The 15,718-nt window shown below is 43.7% G+C and overlaps 1 protein-coding gene across 2 annotated transcripts in view; it reads left to right on the forward strand.

The window, feature by feature from the left end:
* Positions 1-15,718, forward strand: part of USP24 (ubiquitin specific peptidase 24) — a 137,105-nt gene that overhangs the window by 37,919 nt on the left and 83,468 nt on the right. For both annotated transcript variants that reach the window (XM_084785558.1, XM_084785559.1), the window contains exons 4-11: positions 517-660; positions 1,497-1,619; positions 8,642-8,677; positions 9,378-9,443; positions 12,433-12,498; positions 13,779-13,853; positions 14,431-14,589; positions 15,550-15,664. In XM_084785558.1, coding sequence (XP_084641684.1) covers positions 517-660; positions 1,497-1,619; positions 8,642-8,677; positions 9,378-9,443; positions 12,433-12,498; positions 13,779-13,853; positions 14,431-14,589; positions 15,550-15,664 — 784 coding nt within the window. The remainder of the gene's footprint in view (positions 1-516; positions 661-1,496; positions 1,620-8,641; positions 8,678-9,377; positions 9,444-12,432; positions 12,499-13,778; positions 13,854-14,430; positions 14,590-15,549; positions 15,665-15,718) is intronic.

A 15,718-nucleotide genomic window follows, 5' to 3' on the forward strand; every position in this document is an offset into this window, starting at 1 on the left:
TCTGAGAATTTGTTAACTTTATTGACAGCCACAACAGTTAGGAACCAGTAGTTTCCATAGTAGATGTCAAGTTTCTGTTTGCTCTCTGTTACTTGGTCTTCTGAAGTAATAATAAAGAACAGAAGAGCAAATTAAAGGTTGTTAGATTCTCACTAGGCATGGGTTTGCATATCGTTAGTCCCAGCACTCAGGAGTCAGAGGCTGGCCAATCTCTGACTTTGGGGCCAGCCTGGTCTACATAATGAGTTGTAGGACAGCCAGGACTACATAGAGAGAAACTGAAAAAAAAAATGCTTTTAAACAAACTGCTTTGATATAAAGAAATTAAATTTTAAAACAGAACTTTAATATTGACTTTGAGATAAACAAAGAAGCTGGATTACTGGTCTTAAAGCCATCTGCATTCAAAAGGGTAATTTGGTCATACATCTTTGACTATTGGAGATTTACTTCGTAAACTGTAGGTTTCTTATCTCTTTTCCAAGTTAGACTCTAGATTCCCCTTTGTTTTTGTAGCTCCTGACGTCAAGTGCTGTTCACAAGTGGGGTACTGAAATTCATGAAGGAATCTACAACATGTTGATGCTACTAATAGAATTGGTTGCTGAGAGAATAAAACAGGATCCAATTCCCATTGGTCTCCTGGGCGTGCTTACAATGGTATAGTATCTCAGAAATGAAGCTCTACTCCCTTTGTCTTTATTTAGTTGAAGATAATATGCGATTCTTCTACTTGTAACTATTAACAAATAATAAATATTTTATCATGAAAAATATGAAGTTAGCTATTAGAGTCTTTGCCTTTAGTTTAAAGGCAGAGCAGCCATCACGTTTGGAAGAACTACTTCTCTAGTTTTAATAGACTTTCCCTGATAACTCCCGACTAGCCCCATCTTAAACATATTTACATAGAGTTCTGCCTCTCTCCAGTTTTTATCTTTCTTTTCGACTTCATTGTCTCCACTTCTGTCATCTGGCTGTACCGTGGCAAGACGCTACTCAAGGATGCTGGCCTTGCCTTGCCTGAAGTCAGACCTCCCACCGTGTCAGCTCCGTCTCCCATAGCATGGGCGCCAGCAGGGCTGGGGAGCACCATACCAGCCCTTTGCTCCTGCAGCTAGCCAGGCCTGAGCTTTGCAGGTGCTCTGCAACAACTTCATTAATGGAGGAAGCAGAAGCTATATATTTTTTAATAATTTAAAAAATAAGATGCCAGGTACTAGATATTATATGGAGAAATTTATTAAATGAGCATGGGAGAGAAGGAAGAGGGGCACCAGAGGGGGGGCGGTGAGAGAGGTGAGAGGGAGAGAGGGAGCGGTGAGAGAGAGAGGCAAGGTGGACCTGCCCTTTTATAAGCCCTGGGTAAGGCAGGTAGGCAGTGACATCACAAGTAGGCAGACTGGAGCAGAATCCTAACAATTTTTATCTTCTTTTCTAATGCTAATATGTTGCTATAAAAATAGGTGATGTTTCTCTGTTCTCTTTGAATCTAGGCTTTCAATCCTGATAATGAATACCACTTTAAAAACAGAATGAAAATGTCTCAGAGGAATTGGGCAGAGGTGTTTGGAGAGGGAAATATGTTTGCTATTTCACCTGTATCTACTTTTCAAAAGGTAAATGTAGTTCTTTTTCACCTTCTATCCATAAATTTATTGAAAATATTTTTTCTGTGCTATAAAACTGACAATTTACATAGAAGAGTTAAAAATCATCTGGAAATAAAAGGATAAATATTCTGTGTGGTTTATAGGACTTTCCAAACTTTTTTAACATTATTAAAAATGACTCCCCCCCCCCCCCCCCCGCAGCTGTTAAGTAATGTTACATAGAATTTTTTTTTATCTGAAATTATATTTGGTGAAAGAAATTGCCTCAGCGCCCTACATACTGGATTATCAGAGCCACAGTTTAATTGATGTCCCAGTTTCCTTGTAGAGCATTGAAATAACTAGTTCTACCCCCTCCCTCAAAACAGAATAAAACTAGTCATCAGTGTTATCTAGAATTTTCTTGCATACACAAAAACATTGAAACTTTCAATCTTACATTTCCAGACCCAGTATCTTTATTTGATGATGAAAGGTCTGCCGTGTGGTATTAACGTTATACCCACAGGAAGGACATGATCTAAACAGTTTTCTAATTCAGACCCTGGTTTTTAAGAAACAGTTGAAGGAAGTTAGTTTCAGCTATTAGGAGCAGCGTTTACTACTGTAACACAAGCACACATTTGATTTAAACAGCCATTTATTGGCCACTTGATGTTTATCTGGCATTATTCTAGGTTTGGGAGGTATATGCCAGTACTCCATGCCTTTAACAAAAAGTGCAATATTTCATGGTTCGTGGCTTATGATTATTCTGTATAAAACTGTTTCTCATAGCTTCACTTTCAGTTTAAATGACTGAGGTTTTTAAGTATATAGCAAACAAAAGTAAAATCATGCATAGTGAGCAGCAGATAGCAAAACATCGAGGCAGGCGGATCTCTGTGAGTTGGAGGCCAGCCTGGTCTACAAAGTGAGCCCAGGACAGCCAGGGCTATACAGAGAAACCCTGTCTTGAAAAACCAAAACAAAACAGATAGCAAAACATCATCAAATTGGGCCCTCACACATACAGCAGCAGCGACGGGAGCAAACCAATTGAGAGAGCAAATGAAAGGTAACACCCAATCAGGGCTTGTAGACAGCTGAAATCAACTGGGGAAGCCACCACTGAGGCAGCCAAGTGTCCTGGGCAGATGAGAATGTCCTTTAGGTGAGGCATCCAAGTAAGAAAAGAAATAGTGAACCAGCCATTTACAATCACCCAGCAGAAAGCCTTTTAGCAGTTATGCTGGGGTTCCTGATCGAAAGTCCCAGGCGGGGCGGAACAGTCTCTCCATGGACAAGCTTTTCACCTTTGTCCCGCTGCAGGCATTGTGTGTGGTAGGACAAACAGTTGTAACCTGGCTTGGAAATAGGTGTTCTCAAGCACAAGTTTTTAATACTCTCAGTTGCGTGTTGTTTTTCTTTGTCCTTGTTACAGAGTGAAGGTACCAAGCCGGCTCCAGGACACGGAGCTCTGGAGGGCCTCCTTGTTCTTTGAGTCAGCATTCATTCAGCAAGCTTAAACAATTCATAACAGCATACTAGCATAATGCACATTTTGATAGTATAGTAGAGGAAATATGAAACAAACAATTACAGTAAAAGAAACAATTGGTGTGATTATGTCACATGTGTAGAGTATGGAAGAGGGATGGGTTAGTGCAGTGCTGCTTTTAGCACCAGCCTAGCACTGAATGGCAAGGATGGTGCATTTAATCCCTTAGTAATTCTATGAGTGAGGATGTTTTATTCCCTTTTCATGAATGAGAAATTAAAACCACCTAAACACTTACCCAAGGCCAAGAAGCAAGGCATAAGAAGAGTGTAGGCAGTCCTGAAATTTGAGCTTACATGGTGTGGTTCCCCCAAAGACTAACATCTTCTCTCCCGGCTGGGTCACATGGCAGCTGTACTCAGTAGCTTACTGCAGATAAGTACTCAGCAGGCTCTTTTTCTCCTCCCTTCACTTTGTACACCTGAGACTAGAACAATTCAGTCCTCGTTTCTCCTCTTTTCTCACCGAGGAGCTCCTTCTCCATCAGGGCCCTGGCCACCTGACCCGCCTTCCCCAGCGGTTTGTCCCTGAGGCTTCCCATTCCCTCCCTTTCCCTCCCCTTCCCTCCCCTTCCCTCCCCTTCCCTCCCCTCTCATTCCTTCCCCTTCCCTCCCCTTCTCTCCCTTCCTTCCCTCCCCTTCCCTCCCCTTCTCTCCCTTCCTTCCCTCCCCTTCCCTCCCCTTCCCTCCCATTCCCTCCCATTCCCTCCCTTTCCTTCCCCTTCCCTCCCCTTCCCTCCCCTTCCCTCCCTTCCCTCCCCTTCCCTCCCCTTCCCTCCCTTTCCTTCCCCTTCCCTCCCCTTCCCTCCCCTTCCCTCCCTTCCCTCCCCTTCCCTGCCCTTCCCTCCCCTTCCCTCCCTTTCCTTCCCCTTCCCTCCCCTTCCCTCCCATTCCCTCCCATTCCCTCCCTTTCCTTCCCCTTCCCTCCCCTTCCCTTCCCTCCCCTTCCCTCCCCTTCCCTCCCTTCCCTCCCATTCCCTCCCTTTCCTTCCCCTTCCCTCCCCTTCCCTCCTCTTCCCTCCCTTCCCTCCCCTTCCCTCCCCTTCCCTCCCTTTCCTTCCCCTTCCCTCCCCTTCCCTCCCCTTCCCTCCCTTCCCTCCCCTTCCCTCCCTTTCCTTCCCCTTCCCTCCCCTTCCCTCCCTTCCCTCCCCTTCCCTCCCTTCCCTCCCTTCCCTCCCCTTCCCTCCCCTTCCCTCCCCTTCCCTCCCCTTCCCTCCCATTCCCTCCCCTTCCCTCCCCTTCCCTCCCCTTTTCTCCCCTTCCCTCCCCTTCCCTCCCCTTCCCTCCCCTTCCCTCCCTTCCCTCCCCTTCCCTCCCTTCCCTCCCCTTCCCTCCCCTTCCCTCCCCTTCCCTCCCCTTCCCTCCCGTTCCCTCCCCTTCCCTCCCCTTCCCTCCCGTTCCCTCCCCTTCCCTCCCCTTCCCTCCCATTCCCTCCCGTTCCCTCCCGTTCCCTCCCCTTCCCTCCCCTTCCCTCCCTTCCCTCCCCTTCCCTCCCTTCCCTCCCCTTCCCTCCCCTTCCCTCCCCTTCCCTCCCCTTCCCTCCCGTTCCCTCCCCTTCCCTCCCCTTCCCTCCCGTTCCCTCCCCTTCCTTCCCCTTCCCTCCCCTTCCCTCCCATTCCCTCCCATTCCCTCCCTTTCCTTCCCCTTCCCTCCCCTTCCCTTCCCTCCCCTTCCCTCCCCTTCCCTCCCTTCCCTCCCATTCCCTCCCTTTCCTTCCCCTTCCCTCCCCTTCCCTCCCCTTCCCTCCCTTCCCTCCCCTTCCCTCCCCTTCCCTCCCTTTCCTTCCCCTTCCCTCCCCTTCCCTCCCCTTCCCTCCCTTCCCTCCCATTCCCTCCCTTTCCTTCCCCTTCCCTCCCCTTCCCTCCCCTTCCCTCCCTTCCCTCCCCTTCCCTCCCCTTCCCTCCCTTTCCTTCCCCTTCCCTCCCCTTCCCTCCCCTTCCCTCCCTTCCCTCCCCTTCCCTCCCCTTCCCTCCCTTTCCTTCCCCTTCCCTCCCCTTCCCTCCCCTTCCCTCCCTTCCCTCCCCTTCCCTCCCTTCCCTCCCCTTCCCTCCCTTCCCTCCCTTCCCTCCCCTTCCCTCCCCTTCCCTCCCATTCCCTCCCCTTCCCTCCCCTTCCCTCCCCTTTTCTCCCCTTCCCTCCCCTTCCCTCCCCTTCCCTCCCCTTCCCTCCCCTTCCCTCCCCTTCCCTCCCTTCCCTCCCCTTCCCTCCCTTCCCTCCCCTTCCCTCCCCTTCCCTCCCCTTCCCTCCCCTTCCCTCCCATTCCCTCCCATTCCACCTTTGCTGTCTTTAGCCTTCCCCTCACTGTCTGCTTACCCTTGTTTAGCACCTTCTGGTGGTCTTGATCTCTGAATCTTCTGCCCTTAATATCGCATCCTTTGTGCCTTCAGTATGGATTCCCTTCACATCCAAACCTCATGAAATATGTCATTCTCAGTGGCTACCCGAAACTCTTAACTTAATCACTAAACAAAACCTGCATTTCAGTGTCTTTACTCTCCTCTGAGCACTACATATAGGCCTTAGTTTGTTTCCTATGCTTCCCTCAACCTTTAACTCCTACCTTGTTATCTCTAGTGTGCAGTCTCCAGCCCTTCCCTGTCTCTTCTTAAATCCTACAAAAAGGTAGCTCACTTATGAAATATGCTTTACATAAATGTCTATTAGTGATTGATATCTTTTTTAATGACCTGAATCTTTATTTCACACTTCTTAATATTTTCAATGACCTTTAAATTCTGGTCTGATCATTTTTTTGTCAGAATAATAACTGTGTCATTTGCATTGTATCCTGGCTTTGCATGGGCCCATTGAGGCGTTTAGCTGCTGCTTCAACTCTTTATGAGAAACGCATATTCATCTCTCTTCACTTTCAGACTCTTCTTCCTCCTTCATACTTATCTTTTTAGCTCTCATATAGCTGATCAAGATATTCTTTTTGTTTTGTTACTGGTTTTTGAGACAGGGTTTCTCTGTGTTAGTTGTGGCTGTCCTAGACTCACCTTGTACATCAGGCTGGCCTCGAACTCACAGCGATCCACCTGCCTCTGCCTCCCAAGTGCTAGGATTAAAGGTGTGCGCCACCATGCCCGGCCTGATCAAGAAATTCTTATTGCTTCTTTTGTTGCAGATTAGATTTCTTAGTTTAATAGTAATATCTTGTGCATATGTACACATACAAGGGGAGGGATGCACGGATCGGGTGGGGTCACATATGTTCATGTGAGTTTATGTGATGCAGGTCTTTGTGCATATGTGCGTATGAAGGCCAGAGCTTGGTGTCATGTGTCTTTCCTGATTCCTCTCCATGTTGAGATAGCAAACACCTTATGACGTGAGGCCTTTAATGCCCTTCCTGGTTAATATTTTGTATAATTTCTGGCACTTTTTAGCCATTCTCTTTTAATGAACTACTTTGCTAGTCTGTCTTCTTTTGGAACTTCGGTTGGGTCCATGTTAGACTGTCTCTACCGTCTTCCATGTCACTTCATCTTGTCCAGATTTCTGTTTCTCTGTGTTGTATTTGTGATACTTTTCTCCCTGTATCTATAGCTCAATTTCCTTTCTTTTCTATTTGTATTTAGTTTTCTACTTAGCATGTTCATTTAAATCTTTAACTTGAGCAGTTATTTGTGTCTTGCCTGGGTAGCCCAGGCCGGCCTCGTACCTGTGCTCTTCCTGCCTCTGCTTCCCAGCTGTGCGGCTTCCAGGGCTTACTGACCATGTTTTTGGGCCCTTCCCTGCTCCCCAGCTGTGGCCAGGCCCTCCTCTCTTTGTACTATACTTTTCCTAAGGAATGTTCTCTCTTCTCGTTGATATAAATATCACCTTAATGATGGTAACTTCAGCTTGTCTTTGTGAGCCACTCTTCTCTGAGCACACCTGAGGTAAGCAGTCAGCCATCTCCTCTTAGTTGCCACACAGGGTTCTTGGTTCGCATGCTTGTTGGGGCCTTGCCCTTGCCTGCCCGACCTCTCTTCCTTTCCCCTGGGTAAGTAGCATCCGTGTCTATCTCAGTGCTCAAGATAAACCAGAGGTGCCGAAATCCTCCTGTTTCCTTAGTCCCTCTATTCAAACCATAACCAAAAATTCTAAAAATTTAAAACGGTCATGCCTCCAGTGACCCCTCTCCTCTGCAGCCATTCTTGTCCAGGTCACCTGTCCTCCCTTGTGCACTGCATTAGTCTTCTCAGTTGTCTGAAGGCTTCCCAGTCTTTCATCCTTTCACGCCATTGCATTCTCACCAGAACTGTGGAAATCTTAGAATGTAAAAGCCACACCACCCTTTCTTGAAACACTGTCCCCATCTTTATTTCTGTCTGCACTTTCACCTGTGCTGTTCCCTGCAGCTTAGCACATGTGACCTGGGGAGAGATTTCTCTTAGTGTTTCACACAGTGGACTCTTGTGCCTTATCCAAATAGGACTGGCCACTTCAGCCTTCTGCATGGACTCTCTCTCACTGTCTCATACAGCACCACCTCACGGAGAGAAACTTGCTATTTTTCTTTAAAGGACTGACGCATCATAATTTGAATTGCTTGTGTCCGTGGTGATTTCCTGGTTATTAACCGCAGAACTATGAGTTCTGTGAAAGCGGGTGTGACATCTCTTCCTATCTAAACCCAAATCCGCATGCCTAGAGTGAAGGGCAGGGTCAGGGCTTGGTTCAGGGGATTAATGACAAAGCTGGGGCTGAACTTTAATCGCCAAATTCCTAGCTTTCTACTTTTTAGGTAATAATAGTTCGTTTCTGAAGTAAAATTTTCAGCTGTGTGCAGTGATGTGCCCTTCTAATCCCCAGCCTTTGGCAGCAGCAGGAGAGTAAGAAATTTAAAGCTAGTCTCAGTTGTTTAGCAGATTCAAGGCCAGCCTGAGCTGCCTGAGACCTGTTTTGGAAAATCACAATAAGTAATATATGACCTGCTTGGAGAATTTAACCTGAGTTATTCTTTTCCTTGGAGACTTTAAACAGCAAATCCCATCTGCCCCCAAATGCAGGAATGCGCTTCATGTGCCAGTGCCATGAAGGTCTAGATTTGTATGCTTCCAAAATTATAATGTCAAAGACAGAAAATCTAAACTTAACTTACATGCTTCAAAAACTGTATTCAGGGCTGGAGAGATGGCTCAGAGGTTAAGGGCACCACTGACTACTCCTCTAGAGGTCCTGAGTTCAATTCCCAGCAACCACATGGTGGCTCACAACCATCTATAATGTGATCTGATGCCCTCCTCTGGCCTGTAGGTATATGTGCAACCAGAGCACTGTATAATAATAAATAAATAAATCTTAAAAAACAAAAACAAAAAACTGTATACAGTACTGCCCAAAGCTTACATTAATTAACATTTGGGAAAGACTTCCAAAGTAGGATTAAAATTTTAATGCTTTTTCTTCAGATTTCCCATTTAGGAAATGAAAAATGCAAAAGTTAATAACGGGGAAGTCTTTCTATTTCCATATTAACTCTTGGCTTTATTTTCTCACAGGAGCCTCATGGATGGGTTGTGGACTTGGTAAATAAGGTATAGGCTTTTACTAATTTGGTTTTGAGATACCATTCCCATTTTCTAGTATGACTTTTGGTAGTTGGGAATTATAAACAAATGACACCTATGGAGAATAACTATTAGTTATTTTTCTGTTGCTGTGATGAAATACCATGCTGAAAGCAGTGTAAAGAGGCATTCGTCTTGGTTCACAATTCCAGGGGCAGAGTACAAAGGGCTGGGGAAAGCATGGCAGCAGGGCACAGGAGCAGGAAGCTGGCTCATCACATCCTAGGCACACACAGGAACCCGAGAGCAAGAACCGGAAGGGGAGTGAGGCTATAAACCCTCCATCCTGCTCCCAGTGATGGACCTCTTCCAGCAAGGCTGCATCTCCTAAAGATTCCATAAAACCAAACAGCTCCACCAACTGGAGACCAAGTGGACCAAGTGTTCAAATACATAAGCTCATGGGGACATTTCATTCATACTACCACAGATAAGACTGTCTCACTGAGGAGCAGTGTTGTACAGTTCCTTCTCTCTGTGTGTATGTGACATATACATCAAGTTTTGGCTTAGCACATCATCTTTTGCAGTTCACACAGAATCACATTCATGGTGTTCTAAGATCACTCTCAAGCACAGTGGCGAAGTAAAATGTTAGCTTTAGTTTTTTGCTTATATTGCCATTTCGGAGCATTTAAAAATTAGTTCATGCCTGCTTTCTTTTCAGTTTGGAGAATTAGGAGGATTTGCAGCAATCCAAGCCAAGCTTCACTCAGAAGATATAGAACTTGGGGTAAGTCAAACCACTCGCCGTGCTTGGTGTGCAAGTAACTTTATCTGGGTTGGTGTATAACCAGGGGACACGATCTGATGCCTGGGGTTAAGTGTTAATGCTAAAAAGGCCAAGGAGTAGCTCAGTCACCACAGTGCCTGTCATGCATAGGAGCTTGAGTTTGATCCCAGCACCCACGTAAAAGGCCAGGTGTGGTACCCATGCTTGTAAGAATAGCACTGGGACATGCTACTTAGCATAATTGGATTGATGAAGACATGATGTTCTGAAATACCATCCCTAAGTGTTAAAAATTGGGCAGTTACCACAAGGACTAGTCCACCCCCCTGGTCCCTCTTTGGAAGAAGGAAGAATGTTAACAGGAAGAGGAACTGATGGTGTAGTGATAGCTGACCATTTTTGCTGCCACAAGCTGGAAAGCCTCCCTGCATACTTACATAGGCTGCTGGGTTGTCATTTGATCCCTATTGAGTATATTAAGTATGTTGGGAATGGCCTTTTGATATGAAAAATAATAGTGATTTGAAAGAGAAAAGAAAAAAAATCTCTTCAGAGACAGTTTTGGGTAGCTTACTACTTGTTTCTCGAGAACTGGCTGGTTAGGTATTGAGTGATGTTAGAAATTAACTTCATTTCTCAAAAATGTTGAGACATTCAACAATTTTCTAGTCTTTAAACAACAAAGAACACCCCTAAATTTCTACCCCACCTGGATGAACATCAGAGAAGGGTACACACATAGTTTTGGAGGCTTAGTCCCTATTGGTATTAAGTGTTGTGGAGTTAAAAACCTGCCCCAAATCTTCTCTTAGGTCAGACTATTTTCCAAAATAACTCTTCTGCCAACAGGGTGGGAGGGGACAGGGTGGAGAGGAGTTATGCACTGAGAAGATAGTGCACTCGGCTCTCATTTTCATAAGTACAATTAAAGTTTTATGATAAGTGCTTGATTTCTGGCCAATTAAGAAGGTGACTGTGTCCCAGAATAAATTTAGGCCATATGATAAGACTGCTTGAAGTCTTTTTTTTTTTTTTCCTTTCTTTTTGTGGGAGGAGGGGTTTTGAGACAGGGTTCCTGTGTCTGTCGCTCTGCCTGGCTTGGACTTGCTTTGTAAACCAGGCTGACCTCAAACTTACAGAGATTCCTGCTTCTGCTGTTCCTTGAGTACTGGGATTCAAGGCACGTGCTAGCATACCTGGCCAAAGTCCTATATTTTTTAACTTGAAAAACATTGGGAAAAATAATCACATCCTCGCCAGTTAAAAAACACCAGCACTAAAATATGAAACTGGCTATTTTTATACATACACCTACCCTGTGTCTTCCCCCACTCTTCTGTCTGTTTCTCTTCTTCCACTTCTCTGTTTCTGTAAAACATGTTGTTGTCAGCTGTGCATAGCAGTACGTTCTCACTTCCCTCATGGACGTCTTTCCTAATCCCATCAGTGTTCTAGTGACTGCAGGTTACTCGTGCAGTGGCTGTGTGCACTTGCCTGTTGATGTCATGGGTAGTAGATTTTACTACTACAGAAAGATGTTCGCTGTCTATGTGCCTTCGTGTAGACGTGCTTGTGAAGGCTCAGTTCTTAGAAAGTAAGATTTCTGGATTAAAGACTATACATTTTAAAATCACAGTTGACTGCTAACTCTCTTTCCAAAAACTGTACTGTCAGTCTGCTCCTACAAACCCATTTTACAGTATGACTGACAATGCTGTCTCTTTAATCTGTGATTTTGTAATATAATTGACAAAAAAATTGTATTTTGTTACATAATTTACAGCACTTTGCTATTCTGGGAGCTAGAGCATTTCTCCATGTGATCACTGTCTATTGGCATGCCGTCTGTATATTAACTGGTTGGATCTTGCGAACATCAGTACTTTTTAGAGGTTCTTTTAATAGTAAACATAGTTTTGTGTGAGTGCACGTGTATCTGTTTGAGGGGGTATGGCGTATGCATGGAGGTCAGAGGTTAGCTTGGTAACGGTTCTCACCCTCTGCCATGTGGGTTTGAGAGCTGGACTCTGGTTGTCGGGTTTGGCAGCAGAGACCTTTACTGTTGCGCCACCTTGCCAGCCCTGTTTGTGTTCATCGTATCAGAAACAACAAAATCCTGCATAATCATCTTTCCTTAATGGCGTAAACATTTCTCACAATTGCTTAGGGGATATTCTCCCACTTCAGGGTTATAATCTTGTTTCTTTTTGTGCTTTTATAATTTTTAAAACTTGGCTCTTGGGTTATTCAGTTTACTTTCATATATTGTATGGCGGGGATCCAATACTTTTTTCTATTCAAATAAATAACAAGTTGATACAGAGCCCTTTTTGAATTATTCTTGTTTATATTACCATCGGGATTTACTGGTTCTGTCTTATCTCAAAGTGTGCAGTTTGTCCTGGACACCTGTTGCACCCTTCCGTTCAGCACTAACGCACCCATCTTTAGTTACTAGCCTCGCCGCTGTACTGCTGTCATTGTTTTCTAAACCTGGCCTATTTTGATATTTTTTTACTGCTTGTAATCAACATGTCAGGGGAAGAAAGCCACTGAGACCATGTTTGGAATAGCAGTAAATATGTAGTTCACTGAACAGAGGATTGACATTTTTATAACTGATATTTCCCACTCAGGAACACAAATACAACATCTCTCTTATTTATTTGGGCTTTCTTTCATGTATCTTAGAAACTTTTTTCTTCAATTAAGCCTTAACTCTTATTTTGTTTTGATTCGAGAATATTTTATTTCCTCCTCAAATATTCTTTTCTTTTCAAAAGAAAATGTTTTAATATTTGTCGTTATAAACTTTAGAGTCATTTCATTCAGTCCTTTATAGGAGTTTTGTTGACATTCTAATTTAAATGTCTATAACTTAAATGGGATTTTACATTTTTCTCAGATATATGAAAAGGGATTTGCTTAGTTTTTTAAAAAGGTGACAAGCTCCTCACATCTCTGTCTTCTCTTCTCTGTCTCCTCCCAGGCCGTCTCAGCACTGGTGCAGCCCTTAGGCGTGTGTGCGGAGTACCTGAATTCCTCTGTAGTGCAGGTATGGTTACGGCATTTCACAGCACTGCCCGGGACATGACAAATACTAACTTTTGTTACTAGCTTGTTCAGAACGATGTTTAATATAGAATAACTCATGTTTTTTCAAAACAGCTGACCTTTTAGCAAAAATACTGTCAGAAAATAACCATTTTTTAAGAATAGGGAGACCTGTAACATTTTTTATTGTTTTAAAGATTGATTTTTATCAAATATAATTTCTTAATGTTATCTTTTTTTAATAAAGAAGGAGCATGTATCCTTACCTTCTTCAAGGGGTTGTTTTAGAGTCTGTTGCCATATGAGTTCTACTAAATCAGCTCTGATGGTCAGCCGGGCATACTCTTTAGAATAATAGCTTAGCAGCATATCATGTCTGACTTCCTTCTTTTGCAGAATTCATCAAGTCATAAAGTAGTAAAGCTGCCAGTGTTCCAGTTTGTGCAAGTGCATGCAGGTGCGCAGGCACCATGCCTCTGGAGGCCGAGGAGCTCCAGGGTCCTTGCCTGGCACTGGGGTTTATTATAAAAGTAGTCATGACAGGCCTGGGAGTCAGAGACAGGCAGATTTCTCAGTTAGAGACCAGACTAGTTCCAGGCCAGCCAAGTCTATATAGTGAGACCCTGTCTCAAACAAACAAAAAAAGGTAGCCATACCTCTTACTTTTTTTTTTTTTAAGACTTATCTGTTTTATGTATATGAGTACAACTACATAACAGAAGAGGGCATCAGAGCACATTCTAAGATGGTTATGAGCCGCCATGTGGTTGCTGGGAATTGAACTCAGGACCTCTGGAAGAGCAGCCAGTGCTCTTAACCTCTGAGCCATCTCTCCACTGCATCTCTTGCTTTTTTAAAAGGGCAGTCCATATATCCTGAGTTGTTCCTTCATACAACTCTTATAAGATGTAGTGAGAGGGTGCTGGGCGTAGTTGTGCTTGCCTTTAGTCCCAGCACTTGGGAGGCAGAGGCAGGCAGATCTCTGTGAGTTCAAGGCCAGCCTGGTCTACAAAGCGAGTTCAGGACAGCCAGGGCGGCACAGAGAAACCCTGTCTCTGAAAAAAGGAAAAAAAAAACCTGTACCTAGAGGAACTGTACTCATGTTACATTGAAGAAACAGTGGCAGAATCAGGTAAGGACCCTTGGGATGGCCAGCTAGCTGGTGGTGGCACTGACAGCTAGAATTCCTATCTTTCACTGTGCCCCTCCTTTGTGAGTGGCAGGTAAGGAAGTAGCTACTGTAGCACAGAGTTCTTTTTAACTTGTGTTTTATGTCTGCAGCCTATGCTGGACCCAGTCATCCTCACCACCATCCAGGATGTGCGGAGTGTGGAGGAGAAAGACCTCAAAGACAAGGTAATGACTCCCTGGCCGTTCAGAGCCAGTGCCAGGTAGTCTGTGATAGCAAAGACAAGTCTTGGCAAATTCCCATGCCACTACTTTCTGGGCCCTCTTGATATGTTCTTCACACTAACTTAAAGTTTCCCTGCCAACCCCACCCCGTCCAAAATAAAGAAGCTACTTTCAAAACAACTGAGGATAGCGTTATCTCAGTGAAAATAGAGCAAATATGGTATTCTCAGGAGTGATACCTAATTCAGAGTTTTTCTAACACGATATTGACAGTATGACAATCAGACTAGATTAGAATAATGTGGAATTTTCAAGTGTATCTGAAGTTGTTTAGAGCAGTTTTAACACTGAAGACTTTCCTACCTTGAATCCTTCCTACAACAATGCCTTTTCCATTCTTGGCTTCCTACCAATGAGCTTAACTTTTGTTTAGGAACAAATATAATTAATGGGCCATCTAAAATATCAGCTGTCTCCTGGCCGTTGTTACCTTATATTATGTGTGTCATGAGAATTAATATCAGGCTGTTTTTACAGTTTTTGTTTGTTTGTATGTTTTTCTGTTTTTATTACATGGAAGAGATTGGTTAGCATCCCTGAGCTCTTGTCTGCCATTAAGTTACTTTGCATGCGCTTCCAACCGGATCTGGTGACGGTTGTGGATGACCTTCGCCTTGACATCCTCCTGCGCATGCTGAAATCACCACATTTTAGTGCTAAAATGAATTCTCTCAAAGAAGTAAGTTTGCTCTTCGTTCAGATATAGTTTTTAATATAAAGATATTGGGAGAAAGAGTAAATTCTCTTGACTATGTAAGAAAGAGATAACAGTGGTACTATATGTATTATTTTCAAGATTTGTTGTCTGAAAATTGTTTTTGTGAAATTTCCTACAGTATCATTCCTAGACATTATCTAAGGGATACTTCTTTTTATTTTAGATATAACTTCATCTTCTAGCCCATGTTATGACAAAACGAAGGGATAGTAATATAGTGTTGGTCTAAGCAAAATGCTAAAAATACTTTCCTCAGCTTCCTAAAGTTCATTTTTGATCCACACAATGTGGTTGGATTTTGTGGATGACAGAATAAGCCAGTAACCCAATTCAGTCATGATTCCAGCTATTTTTCTTTTAGTTTTCAGATTTTTGGCTCTTAAGTCAAATCAGCTCATCCTAGATCATTTTAAGTGAGAAAAAGAATTTATTGAAAGGGACTAAGCTATCTCACACACATGAGGGTTGAGTAACTAGGCCATGAACATGGGCACAGGCACGTGCGAGCAAGTACAGTCTGACCAGGCCATGCCAGGCCTCTGCTGTTGTCTCCCTTGTCCATTCAGGGCACCTGCCCTGTGGCCATGGAGCACACAAGGTTACAGCTGGGCGGGGCTGCCTCTTTCTACCCTCAGTTATAAAATGTGGAGGACAAGTGTTGTGCTTGCAGTTTGGGTTAGATCCTCATCATTAAGCCAGTCACAGGTAGCCTTAAGGAATAAAAAGAGTTCTAAAAGTAATTCCATTTTCTTTTTAAGAAGACTTCACAATTATCTATTAACTTTTAGGAAGTAAGTTGATTTTGAAATATTTTGCTTAATTATTAGACTGTACTATAAGTCTATAAAGTGACTACACATATATGAGAGAAGATTTTGATTATGCATGTTTGATTCAGTCATGCTAATGCTGTCATTTTAGGTAACCAAACTGATAGAAGATAGTACCTTATCCAAGTCTGTGAAGAATGCGATCGATACAGACAGATTACTAGATTGGCTAGTTGAAAACTCAGTTCTGTCAATTGCCCTGGAAGGTAAGTTGCTGTCAAAAAATTAAAATTACTTGACATGTTAATTGTTTTTATTTT

This window comes from Acomys minous (assembly GCF_964271855.1).
Source record: "Acomys minous genome assembly, chromosome: 6".
NCBI lineage: Eukaryota > Metazoa > Chordata > Mammalia > Rodentia > Muridae > Acomys > Acomys minous.